The sequence below is a fragment of the Solanum stenotomum genome, chromosome 7 (assembly GCF_019186545.1).
Source record: "Solanum stenotomum isolate F172 chromosome 7, ASM1918654v1, whole genome shotgun sequence".
Taxonomy (NCBI): Eukaryota; Viridiplantae; Streptophyta; class Magnoliopsida; order Solanales; family Solanaceae; genus Solanum; species Solanum stenotomum.
Genome location: NC_064288.1, coordinates 979,763 through 994,200, shown reverse-complemented (window position 1 = coordinate 994,200; position 14,438 = coordinate 979,763). Strand labels below are relative to the sequence as shown.

At 29.0% G+C, this 14,438-nt stretch overlaps 1 protein-coding gene across 2 annotated transcripts; it reads left to right on the top strand.

The window, feature by feature from the left end:
• Positions 1-8,397: 8,397 nt before the first annotated feature.
• Positions 8,398-13,079, top strand: LOC125871135 (UDP-glucuronic acid decarboxylase 2-like). 2 transcript variants are annotated; one of them, XM_049551724.1, is made up of 7 exons: positions 8,398-9,084; positions 9,195-9,341; positions 10,726-10,805; positions 11,369-11,452; positions 11,550-11,624; positions 12,168-12,260; positions 12,651-13,079. In XM_049551724.1, exons 1-7 carry the CDS (start codon positions 8,466-8,468, stop codon positions 12,870-12,872), a joined length of 1,320 nt encoding a protein of 439 aa, XP_049407681.1. In that variant the 5' UTR covers positions 8,398-8,465; the 3' UTR covers positions 12,873-13,079. The 2 variants fall into 2 exon arrangements, with proteins under 2 accessions (XP_049407681.1, XP_049407682.1); XM_049551725.1 differs by having other exon boundaries at positions 8,398-9,088; positions 9,199-9,341.
• Positions 13,080-14,438: the final 1,359 nt, after the last annotated feature.

Sequence of the window (14,438 nt, the reverse complement as noted above, 5' to 3'; positions counted from 1 at the left end):
TCCTACATGTCATTTTTTGTCCTACGTGGTGTCCTACGTGTATTGTGCCATGTAGGACTCGTGTGTTTACTTGTTCTACTTTATACAAGTTAAAGTGCCTATTTGTGCACTATGAAAGTTGGAGGTCAAAGTTAAAATTTGAAGCCAAGTTTAGGGTCCAATATATGTATTATGCCTTTAAAATAAGTGTTACTTTAATTCATTATACATAACTAGTAAACATAAGATATAGTTTATTAAATTATTCTTATTTAATATATATAAATTAATTTTTCTCACTAAAATCCTATGCATATCTACTTTAATGTTAAGGATATAATTGGAATTTTTTTACAAATTATTATCTTGAATTTCGAAAGCAATTATTATTTTTGAGACAATCTTTTTTTCTTCTGTTTGGATGGTTATTATGTATTGTTTCATAATGTATCGTATGGTATTATATTGTGTTGCTTTAATGAATATAATGTTTGAATAGATTGTAGCGTTCTCTACTATTACATAATGCCACACATCTATAATTTAAATGATAACATACAAGAAAAGTAAGATGCATGTCTATCTATTATTAAAAAAAAACTTATTATTAAATAAAAAGTAAAGACAAAACAAGATAATTATGCGATCACACCAAATCGATTGTTACTTTTCTTCATTACCTAATGATAAATTTAAACAGTACAATACAATAAAATTTAAATAGCAATCAAAACAAATACTATTAAATTTAAACCAGTAGTTTAATACAATTCAACGGGTACCAACCATCCAAACAAGATATGTTTTTTTTAAACGGAGGGAGTACAATTAGTCGTACATTAATTAATTTCTTAAAAAATGCAAATTAGTTAAAACCTACTTTTAAGTACTCTTATTTGGTCAAACTGATCTCTTTACAACTGTTGGATGTTTCTTCCATGAGTATTATGTTATGATTATTCATATATATATTATTTTTGGAAAATGAAAGAGAGTGAAAAATAAGGATCACTTTTTGGAAAACTTTCTTTATTTGACTTATTATAATAATAATAATTATTATTATCTTCCTTGATCTATTTACAGTTTGGTATAAACCTAATTACTAGTATATATCTCATGAGTAAATAATTAATTAATGTTGATAACTAGTGTACATATACTACATAATTAGTAATTAGTACAAAAATTACACCTAAATATGAGTAAGTACAATGTAGTAGGAGTCGGTAAAAAAATCTCGAAGTCTTGTATAGTAAATACTTCTTATGTTTTATATTTAATTGATTTATGTTGACTTGACCTTTTTATTAAAAAATAATATATATTAGAGATTTATTTTATGAAATTAATCTTATTAGTTATTCTAAAAATCTAAATTTCATCATTAATATTGTATGTAATTATTTAATGATAGAATAGTCCAAAAAAAATTCCTTTTGATATGTTAACATAAAAAAATTGTTTAAAAAATGTAAGTGTCATGTTATTAATTTTTGGCAAACTTTCTTTATTTGACTTATTCTAATTGTCTTCCTTGTCTATAATTTGGTATAAACCTAATTACTAATAGTACATCACAAATTAATGTTGATAATAGGTGTGCATGTACATAGTTAGTAGTTAATACCAAAATTTCACTTAACTATGAGCTAGTACACTATCATTTCCTTTTTAATTTTCAAATCTCATTTTTCGAATGTGAATTTTAACTAATATTTTAAGATATATATTTCCATCATATTAATATGAGAAAGATTAAAATATTGTTCATATATTTCTAAGATACTTAGAAAGTCTAAATAGTATTATCAAAACTAGAAAATTAAAAACAAGTTGAGAAAATAGAATCAGAAGCATATTAGAAACAATATACAAAATATTTTTCTCAAAGAAGAAAATCGAACCCACTGAATGCACAGTGTCCCCTTAAGAAAATTATTCCCCTTAGGTACTCAAAGTTAATGAAATATATCCTCGCAGGATAGAACGGTCTTATTCACAGGTGTATCGATACCTATACCCATGGTGTCAGCGAACCACTCAACAACAGTAAAACACTTAGAATACCAGATTTAGTAGTTGGAGAAGAAGTCTAGAAAATTGATTGTTATAAAATGAGAGGAAATCCCTATATTTATAAATAACAAAGGGTGGTGTGAACATATACTTATTGTGCCTTATCGGAAAGGTTACAACCCTTTGAAAAGTTACAACCCTTCATAAAGGTCATAACCTTTCATAAAGGTCACAATTTTTAATAAAATTCACAACTCTTGATAAAAGTCGCAACTTTTTATTAAAGTCACAACTCGTCATAAAAGCCGCAACTCTTCATTTTGCATTCACCCTTTAAAGCCCAACATAAAAGTTATAGAATTTTTCATATAGTATCAAACATCTAAATTTTAAATTAAAATATTAAATTATTCTAATTCAATTTAAATAAAAAAATTAATCAATTTAACTCGCATGACGCGAAATATGACAAGTAAAAAAGAGGAGTATCTAACGTAGGAGGAGTAGGCAAAAACAAAATCTTGAAGTCCCCTTACATAATCTTGTGTAAGTACTATTTCCTTTGTTTAAATTTATTTGTTATTTGACACAAATTTAAGAAAGTAATTTTCTTTTTGAATTTTGCAATTCTAAACATGTCACGTGGAATGAAAAATAAAAAATTATTATACTAAAAAGGGAATTTTTTATTTTTTAAAAAATAGACTAAAAAGAAATTAGGATAAATAATTAGAATCGGAGGAGTTTCATATATATAAAAAAGTTTATGGTATTCAAAAACTAATTATTTCGTTGCCCAAATTAAATAGTTTAAGTTATATGGAGTAGTATATAACATAACCGTCACCAGCTCAAACCATGAATACATTTGTAATGGGTACAAAATATATTATTTTTAAATGTTTCTACCTAAGATAATGAAATTAACAAATATAAATAACTTCTCTATGACATAAGAGAATATAAGAAAATTAAAACATAAGAAAAATATATTCTCTTAAATATATTTATTTTTATGTACATAAGAGAGAATTTGAGGCTGAAGCAGGTACCTCTTTGTTGATGTCCCTATTTTAACAAAGGTATTTTTGGGAAAAAATTTAAAAAATATTTTAATTTAATTAGTTTACAATTTTTTCGAAATTACGTGACCCACTTTAGTCATGCCCTTTTAATTTTAAATTCATATCCTTTAGTTATAACTTTTTATACTTATTAAAAAAGCACATAAGGAGTATGAAAGTAGGAAACATAATTAGATCTATATATCGAGCACCACTTTAGATTAGAAACTTTGTGGGAAGAAAAAAATTTAAAGAAACTAATTACCAAAGCATAGGGAGTGAATATGTTAAAAGAAAAATAGATTTTGGGTACTTACTTACATTACAGATATTGTTTTGAGTACCTGATCAAGTGAAATAATCGAGTACTATTGTTGTAAACGATTGTTGAAATATAATCAGTAAATTATTGAAAAAATTACTCAAATACACAACTTATTTATCATATTTTTCAAAATTTTCTACCATTTAAAAAAATTATAAAAATTTCGATTTTCTTCACTCACTCTCCTATTTTCGGATACATATATTACTCTTACGCGATGTATCGGGACATATGTGTCTTGTATCAACAAAGGTCAAAGGTAATGTATCGGGATGCGATGTATCGGGACGTTGAGTGATGTTTCGGGACATTGAAGGATGTATCCAAAATTCTTAAATTTTAAGGGATTTTTGTAATTTGAAAAAAAAAGTAAGCTTATAATGTAATTAGCTCTTAACACTATGAGATTTGTGTGATTTTTACTAGATTATTTTTCATGATTGAGGTCGTGTTGATAATACTATTGTTAAGAACATTTCAACTGATATACGTGTATTTTCAAGGATTCGACAAGCTATTTTAATATAAATTAGAAGCAAAAATAATTTAAAATAATTTATAGCAAAAAACTCAATCTTTTACAGGAAGAAAGGATAAAAATATTTTTAAGTGTTGGTTTCGTTCTCATAGGAATGAATCAATTCAATATATATATATATAGGTAAAGTTATCGAGAACGTTATACTAACTAAATAACGGTCACAACGTTCCAACGATAAAAATTCTAAAACAAAGGACAATAAATAACGTGCATGAAATTAAATTAAATTTCAATAGAATTTATATGGAAATAGTTTGGTAAGCACACATAAATTTATTTTATTTTGCAAAAATAAATTTGAATTAGACCCCACTTTTATCTCGTGCACAAGAGAGAGAGGAGGAGCGAGGTAAATCGACTACTTTTGCCTTCAGACCCATTTTTCACGTGCATGAATCATCTCTCTTTAACTAGTTCTTTACAATTTACTATAGGATATTAATTCTTTATAAAGTAAAAACGAAAAGATTTTCTTAATCAACGAGGGATACTTTCTTTCGAAATTTGAGGAATATTCTTTTTATTTTTATTTTTCTAACAGAAGTGAGTATTATTTAGTACAATTCTATGAACAAATATATATCTTTTATAAGTAGGCATTAAAATCACTAATCTGGATATAATATAAATTCATTTAAAGTTGTAATTTCATTTGAATTTGTAATTAAAATTTTAAAACTTGTACTTTTATTCATAAACATGAATATCTTTAGATAAATAAAATTATCAAAATTTCCTCAAATACAGTTATGCAAAGTTTTATACCAGAAATATATTTTTAATAGAAATATGGATAGGTAGAGCAGGGAATAAAGTAGCTAGGCTTAGGTAATTACTTTTCAATTAATATGATTTTTTTTATAAAAAAAAATTGCAAAATTTAAAATTATAGATCAAGTTTTAATTAAAAATTAGAATCATAATTTCAAATTAAGATTCTGTCTTTATGTGAATTTAAAATATGAAATCAAAATTTCAAGTTATAATTGAATTTTGTTAAAAATATCATAAGCAAACGCAAATTTCAAATCAAAACTTCGAAACAGATATCATTATGGCTAGCTATGTCTAACTTAATGCCACAGATTTTGTGTCCTTACAAATCTATTTTTTCCAACATCTAATTGTAGGTATAATAATCCCTAACTATTAAGATTATGAAGAATATCATACTCTAGTATTTTATTTCAAAATAATTGAATTGGTAGGGTGTGTTTCACATCGTTTAAAAAAGAAGATTATGACATAAATTAGATATTACTTTTTATTTTTATCCTTATTAATTATTGTCAAATTTATCTTTAGAATAACTAATATTAATCATAATAACTAATTTCAATACTAAATAATTCAAAAATGTCTTGAACTCATCACATAAAATAATTTAAAGCAATTAAAGTTTCTTGAACTCATCATATAGAAAATCCAAATGAAGGGTAAAAATGAAAGAACATTCTAAAAGTAGTTTTTGAAGATTGAACAATTAAGTTAATTTGAAATATGAAAAATGTCTCAATAATTCAATAATTGGAAATAGAGGGAGTAGTAGTTAATTAGGAGAAACTTATAATAAATATATATATATATATATATATAACATATTTCAAATTTGTGTTAGCGCAACTGATATTCATCTAAAAATATATATTTATATTATGTTATCGTATTTGATCATATCATATCATATCTTATGCATAATTATTTTGTTATATCGTTATCTTAGATGTTTTGTACTTAATACGAATTTTATGCGTATATGAATTTGAAGCAAATGAATAAAGATTGGAGAATAGTTGAGCTCGTTTATGGTCAACACCACAATTTTTTGTTTCCACAAATTTAGATTTTCAATAATTACTTGTAAATATAATTGTCAATGAATAAGTTTTTTTAAATTTCTCATTATGTGTACGATCTCTATGTTGAAACTTGACTATTCTAAATTAATTATGAATAATATCATGATACTCTATTTAGTCAGCTAACAAAATAGCCAAATGTCTTTAATGGAAAAACATATAATAATAAAAATGATGCATTTCAAACTTGTATAGTTGCCATTTTTATTTTACTCAATTGGATCTTCAATAATATATCCTCTAGTAATTAAAATAGTTGGATTATTTAGAAACATAAGATATTGGGAACAAAGTACATGTGTATTTTTTTTTATTTGAAATTAGTTGACCTAAAACAGTTTTTAAAAAATAAAATGGCCCACAATGACCAATGAAATTCCTATACATTCAATTTAATACAAAGATTATTCTTTACAGTGTTTAATTATAATTTTGAAAGTCATATTCATATACATGCGCTGTAAATTGGCTGGAACCTTAATGTTATCACGTTACTACTAATTACTTTGATGATAAAAATCATAATTAAACTAGTAATTAATTAGTAGAGTAATTACTTATTCCATTTAGATATGTAATTACCAATTCATTTTTTTTTCTTTCCGCTTTCTTTTTTTAGTTTTTCACGTGGCGTTCAATATCCACATTGAAGTCTAATTATTTTGGATTTACATCATGTAGGGCCGACCCTATTTGTGGGGAAGCGCTCCTTCAAGAGATTTTCTAATCAGGACTCGAACTCAAACTCAAACTCAAAACGTTTGATTAAAGAAGGAGCAACCCCATCCGCTTCATCATATCTCTTTCCACTTTCAAACTTGATTTCTCCTTCCTTTTTTAACTAAACATTCATCACATTTAAAGAAAATAAGGTATCAATAGTTGTGATTACATACACCAAATTGGTTGATTATAGAAAAAAAAAATTGAAATATATAATTGTTTGTTTGGTGGGATTGGTTTCCTAGAAACTAATAATGCCAAGCCACCCTTTTAACAACCTTTTGTTGAATACTTATAAGACTTCTTAGAATTAATAATCAATCACACGCTTTTTTTTTGAAAAATAATAATTTAAAAAACATACCTTTATTTCTTAACAAAATTCATCAAGCAAATGTCATATTCGATAAAATTCGAAAATCTGATTCATCATCTAGGCCTTCTTTACATTTGCAAAATGTTAGCGTTGTTTATACCTAAATTAATAATAAATTGGATTTATATTTGAAATTGTGGATTAGATTAACGATAGAGTATTTTTTGACATTAATAACATGCTAATGAACATAACAAGGGATAATAAATAAGAACAACATATTAATTAGCAGTTATTAAATCGAAGAAATTAAGTAAATCTTATAAAGTGATTCTGCAAAACGTATTGTTGGAGTTTTGGGTCATCCAGAAATACTGCAAACTTTTTAACAGTTAATTGAACAAACATGTGAAGACAAATGGTTTTACTTGCTCCTTTTTATTTTACTTGATATTTTTTTTTAAAAAAAGAAATATTTATTAAGAATTTATTTTAGTAAAATAATTATATTTTGGAAATCTGAATTTGATATTGATATTTATTTAGTTATTTAATAATAATAAAAAATACAATAAACCTCTCCTAATTTGCTAAAATTAAAAAATAAAAATAAAAAAAAGAATCAGAGAGTATTAACTAGTCGAAACTAGTCATGAAATTAACGGACTATAATAAGAAATCTTTGGTGGATTTATTCAAAATTGAATGAAAATAAATAAATAAACATTAAGGATGTGTTTGGTATAAAGAAAATTATTTTCTTATAAAATAATAATAGATTTTTCACTTATTTTCTAGTATTTAAGTAGTAAGTAAATATAACCTCAAAAGATATTTATATGTAATCTACCAAACTATTATCAATCTAACTGAATAAGAAATATTATTTTTTCTACTTCCATTAACACTTTGTTTGGATAGTTGATATCCTTAATTTTATAATATTGTATTATTTAAACCCATTGTTATGTAACAACGAAAAGTCTCATTTCGTATAACGATTGATTTGGTGTGACTGTATCGGCATCTTAATATTTTCTTCTCATTTTGCTTTTACTTATTATTGAATAATCCCATCCTTTCCCCTACCTCTTAAATACAGTAGTTTTACTCCGTACACTACTTTCTTAATATGTTTATTTTCAAATTATTGATGCCAGACATTATGTAACCAGCAGAAACGATATAATCTATGCAAACACAGTATAATTGTATTCATTAAAACAATACAATATATTATGAAATAACACGTAACAATCATCTAAAACATAATGTAAAATCGTTATTTTCCTTCGCCAATCAATCCTAAAAAAAATAATTTAAAAAACATTTTTTTTCATTACCAAGCACAAACACACCCTAAGTACTACCACTTTAGTAATTAAATAAGGAACAATAACCTTTTTTTTTTAAAAAAAAAGTCTTTAAGAGTTAACTTCAACAATCAACTCCACGCGCCGACCCATAAGTGTGAGTGAGAATTTCCGGCGAAAAATCCTCCTGTCCCACCTCTTCTTAGCAGCCTCTCCTCCCTTTATATATCTATATATATATATTTATTTTCCTAATTTCACACCAAAAAACTAATCTTCTTTTCTCTCTCTTTTAACCCAATTTTGAGAGAAAGAAAAATCATATAATGGCTTCTGAATTGATCTACCGCGGACCGGAATCACTTCCGGTTCCCGACAGTTACACTCCCAAACCACACAAACCATGGTTTACTGTAATTCGTCCCCTTCGTTACTTGCTACGAGAACAGAGAATCGTTTTTCTATTCGCAGGCATTGCTATCGCTTCTCTAATTTTTGCCTTTTTACCTTCTTCTCGTTCCGGAGGATCGAGCTACGCAAACACCGGGATCTACGATTCGTACTTACCGTCGGAGTCGACTCAGTCTCAGGTGGCTCATCGGATTATCTATCAGAATCGGGTCGGGTTCGGGTCGTTTAATTCCGGTGGGAAGATCCCGTTGGGATTGCAGCGGAAGAGTTTGAGGATCGTGGTGACTGGTGGTGCTGGTTTTGTAGGTAGTCATCTTGTGGACCGTTTGATTGCGAGAGGTGATAGCGTGATCGTCGTTGATAATTTCTTCACCGGACGGAAAGAGAATGTTATGCATCATTTTGGTAACCCTAGGTTTGAGCTTATTAGACATGATGTTGTTGAGCCACTTTTGCTTGAAGTTGACCAGATCTATCATCTCGCTTGCCCTGCTTCTCCTGTTCATTACAAGCATAATCCCGTCAAGACTATTATATCCTTTTCTTTTTTTTTTCCTTATTCATTATTACAATTCAATTTGATAACGTGCGTGAAATTATATTAAATATGTTATTGTTTGATCCTTGACGGAGTAATTTTTACAAGACTAATGTGGTGGGGACTTTGAACATGCTGGGATTGGCTAAAAGAGTCGGTGCGAGGTTTTTGCTAACGAGCACCAGTGAGGTGTACGGTGATCCTTTAGAACATCCACAGAAGGAGACATACTGGGGCAATGTTAATCCTATTGGTAAGATTTTTTTTTCTTTCCTTTTTAATTATTTAAAAAAAAAAAAAAGAGAAATCTTTTAATTTTTATTTTTTGCATTATATATTTAGTTCAAGAGCATAAAATTTAAAGTCGTAGATAAATAAATTGAAACGGATAAAAGTAATTTCTCGTGAAGGGGTTACGGTTCACGTTAGCTATGGTATTTGATGGTTCATGATAGAAATGTGGAGCCACGTGTTGAACGATGATGACAGCTAATGACGTTTTTGTCCTTAGATCGGGTCTGGAAATTTTTAATTTTTTTTTTTGTCAACGATGATACCGTGATTTGCGGGTCCTGCCGCTTCATTCACCTATCTTTATCTCTTTCATTTCAATTCAATTGGCGCGCCCTTTTCAATCTTCCTCTCTCTTTTATTTTGTCCTTGAAAAATTAAATTACCTTAATTAATTTCTTGTCTTTTTTTTTAAAAAAAAAATTCCTTCGAGTCTTTTGATGCTTCACTTTTCAATTTATTTGTTTGATTTTTTTACTTTCTTAAAAAAAGAAAAAGTTATTTTTTGATAGGTTTTAAGTTTCACTTTCAAATAACATGTTTAAGATAATAAAATTTAAAAATATTCCAGTATATCTTACGTATTTTAGTTTAAGATCCTATGATTAAAAAATTTGTTTTATTTTCGTAGATTGGATGTTAGTCAAAATGAGACAAACAAATTGAAAAATGGAGGAAGTAATAAATTAGGAATTGTTTTACCATAACAACATAAGCAATGTGATTCCACAAATGAAGTTTGAGAAGAGTAGTGTGTTACGCAACTTTGTCCTTACCTTAGGAAGGTAGAGAGAATATTTTCGATAGCATAATGACAACTACTAGTGAAACGAAATATAATATTCCTTCCGTTTCAAAAAGAGTAACATAGTTTGACTTAGCACGAAATTTAAGAAAATCAAGAAGATTTTTAAATCTTGTGGTCTTAAATTAAAGTTATGTCAAATGTACAAAATTGTCCTTTAATTTTGTAGCCTTAAATATGCTACGTGGAAAATTGAAACTAAAGTGTTACCAAAAATGAAAGTGGTCATTCCTTTTTAAACAAACTAAAAAGGAAAGTGGGTTATTCTTTTTGAAACGGTATGAATAGTAAAAAAGTTATGCTAAAGTAGACGAGAACAGTAACAAAAACAAATTGTGTTTGTTTTACTATGAAGAAAGAGAAAACAAATATGAGTAATTGGACAGGTAGTAGTTGAATATTGAAATATTACTGAATTTGTATAGAATAATGGATCTGAAATGTAACTTGAATTTCCCGCAGACTAAGGAAGATGGTCTGTTTTGCTTTTTGTCTATTTTAATGTAAATGGTGGGGTTAACTGACCAAGAAAGTAAAACAGGTGTCCGAAGTTGCTACGATGAGGGAAAACGTACAGCTGAAACATTGACCATGGATTATCACAGAGGTGCTGAAGTTGAGGTTTGTGCTTTTTTTTTAACCCACAGTCCAGATTAATGTTTACCCTACTTGTTGATAATGTAGACTTCATAGATAACGTAATTGTAACTTCTCTGGTATTACATTGTCAAGAAATAGAGCATTTGACACTCGAGGGTGTGGTTTACTAGTCAATGAAGCGAGTTGAAAATCATGAGGTCTCGAGTTTAAATTCCAGCAGAGACAAAAATCTAGGTGATATCTTACCATTTGTCCTATCATGGTGGACACAGATACCTGTTGTTGGTGGGAGGTGACAGGTTTCTTGTGTAATTAGTCGAGGTGCGAGGAAATATAAAATTAACAATCACTCTGGAGCCAACTGTTTTATTCCTCTATTGCACACATACTTGATCATCGATAAATGTACTTTGTATCTAGTGTTGTTTAATATTGTACTATCGGTTTATAGTTTAATCTATGATAGCGAGTTAGTTACCATTTTTATCAGGTTACTAGTTACTGTTTATCATAGATATGTATCCATTCTTACCTGATAAGTAATTTGCTGGTAAAATTATGTTGATGTATCTATGTTGTTACAGGTGAGAATTGCTAGGATTTTTAACACTTATGGACCTCGTATGTGTATTGATGATGGTCGCGTTGTCAGCAACTTTGTCGCTCAGGTGACTCGATTATTTAAATCTATCGTAAAGTTAATGGATTCTTAAACTAACCATCCAAAAGAGAACAAAAAAGCTTATTGTAAATTTTTATATACAGGCTTTAAGGAAAGAGCCTTTGACAGTTTATGGTGATGGGAAACAAACAAGAAGTTTCCAATTTGTTTCAGATCTGGTACTTTTCTCTTTGTTCTTCCTTTGTTTTTTGGTTTATTTTAATACGTTACCTTATTAGTTTTATATCCGTTCTTTCGAAGTGGCTTTCAAATGTAAGATTCTTTAATAATTTGACTTGCTATCTAGCTTACATTATACAACATGATTAGAAAATATATAAATTAATAGCCTGAACCTTAAGTAGGGTCCCTACTTTGTTGCAAAGTAAAATATTGTAGTATGATAGCACATGCCATGTTCAAAGTAGAAGCCAGATATCTGGGACCAGCATTTTTATTTCCATGTACTCCTTCTGTCCTAATTTATGTGATGTAGTTTGATTGGACATGGAGTTTAAGAAATATGTGAAGACTTTTCAATGTTCTGAAATTACTGTTAAAAAGAGTACTCCTTTTGTGGATCTTTTGTCAAATAGGGTTATAGTATAAGTTGTTAAACATCGTTAGCATAACCGGAACTTCTAGTGTAGAGATTAAGGTGGTTCGGTTATTGGTTACGTAAGATGGAATCTAAACTTGCTTTATTTTGGTTAATTGTGAAGGTTGAAGGCCTAATGCGGTTGATGGAAGGAGAACATGTCGGACCCTTCAACCTCGGAAACCCTGGTGAATTCACAATGCTTGAACTTGCTAAGGTATGTAACGACACACTTCTAAACATCCAAATAGATGTTGTGTTTCTTTTGCATTAGCATTTTACAGCGTGGTCAAGTCTACAAATCAGATTTCTGAGGATAGGATAGAATGTACACAGACATTACCCTGCTAGTAATTGTCCATAAAGAATGAGATATTAAGACAGTACGTAAAATTTTGCAAGTCTATCCACACTTCAGAACAACTTCATACATGCGGTGTCTAAAGTTTCACATGGCAATCATTTTCGTCTTAATTTAAGTTAGAATTGTCTGAAGAACTTCATCATATGCAGAGCTTCAGACATATGTCAAGTATTTCAATGTGTAAACAGGCTGTGAAACTTTTGCCATTTTATTGACACATCGCCATCTTTTAATGATGTACAGGTGGTCCAGGAAACCATTGACCCAAATGCACAGATTGTACACAAACCAAACACAGAAGATGACCCACACAAGAGGAAACCTGATATCTCAAAGGCAAAAGAGTTTCTTGGTTGGGAACCAAAAGTGGCTCTTAGAAATGGTCTACCTATGATGGTTCAAGACTTTAGGCAACGTATTTTCGGTGATCACAAAGAGGATAGTGGAAAGATCACCACAGCTTAATAGAAGAGAAAGTGTGTATGTTTGGATATTGATAAACTTGGTCAGGGGTGAAATGCACGCGACGAAAAAATGACTCTTGTGTTCATGTAGTTTCAAGCACAAGTGCAGGCAGCAGAAGACTGAGCTGAGCTCCCATGTAGTTCTTTTGAATAGTCTTAATAGTTGGTTCTTTGTCAATTTTGTAATTCTATTATTATCCTTTTGTTATTATTATCATAACAATAAAACAGGTTCTTATTTTCCCCCATCTTGTATGTTATCTGTTCCACGCGGACTTCTGTTCTCTAGCCTATATCTCCATCGTATATATGTTTTTTTTTTATGACAAGGAAATCCACAGCCGCTACCTTTTGGGTGCGCACAGGGTAAAATCCCCGCTTCTATGTAATAACTCACATACCACATAGGAGAGGTAACCCACACTAGGCAAGCTCGGCGCAACGAGCTCGACCCAGAAGGCAAACTCCTTGCTTTCGTTGGCAATGGATTTCGAACTTGAAACCTCCAACATGGAAGTCTCAAGCCCAAACCACTGGGCCACCCCGAAGAGTAAACCTAAACCTTTAACTTACGTTGACTAACAAAGCAAAAAATGGTACTTATCCTAGAAAATAAGTAGATCTTTCGTTATTTTCTTCAGTTCGATAGGTAAGCAAAATATACTATCCTAAAAATAGGGGTGTACATGGTCGGGTTGGTTCGGGGTTTTTCAAATATCAAACCAAACCATTTGTGTCGGATTTTTAAATTTATAAACCAAACCAAACCAATAAAACTCGGGTTTTTCAACCTTGAGTTTTTTCGGATTTTTTCGGGCTTTCCGGTAAAGTATTCATACAAACATATAATTTACTTGTACTTCAAATATTTTTTTAGTCCTACAAAAATATAACTATCTAAGATGTTTCTTAAAAATATAACACAATATGATATGATTAGAGACACTAAAATATCCAACAAAAATAATAATAATGAAATCGCGTAAAATAAATATTGCAAATTAACAAGTCATAATGAAAATAATCATAATTTAAAAGTACTAAATCATGCTAAAATTAAGTTTAATATACATGACTAAATATTAAAGTAAATTAAAATTAGATTATGTATTTTAATTGTCTAAACCAATGTAAAATTAAAGAACAAATATTCAATATTATTGTCATTCTTAGTGTTGAATTGATTTTATTTTTGCATTAATATTAATTTGATTTTGATTTAAGCTTTATTATAATTACCAAAATTTGTGGACTATAATCTTTATTGACTCATTCATAATTCTAAGTTTCAAACTTGAAATAATATATTAAAAGATAAAAACTATGAAAAGTATAAGAAATANACTCGCAAACCACATAGGAGAGGTAATCCACACTAGGTAAGCTCGGCGCGACGAGCTCGATCCAGAAGGCAAACAACTTGCTTTCGTTGGCAATGAGTTTCGAACTTGAAACCTCCAACATGAAAGTTTCAAGCCCAAACCACTGGGCCACCCCTAAGAGTAAAACTAAACCTTTAACTTATGTTGACTAACAAAGCAAAAAATGTTACTTATCCTAGAAAATA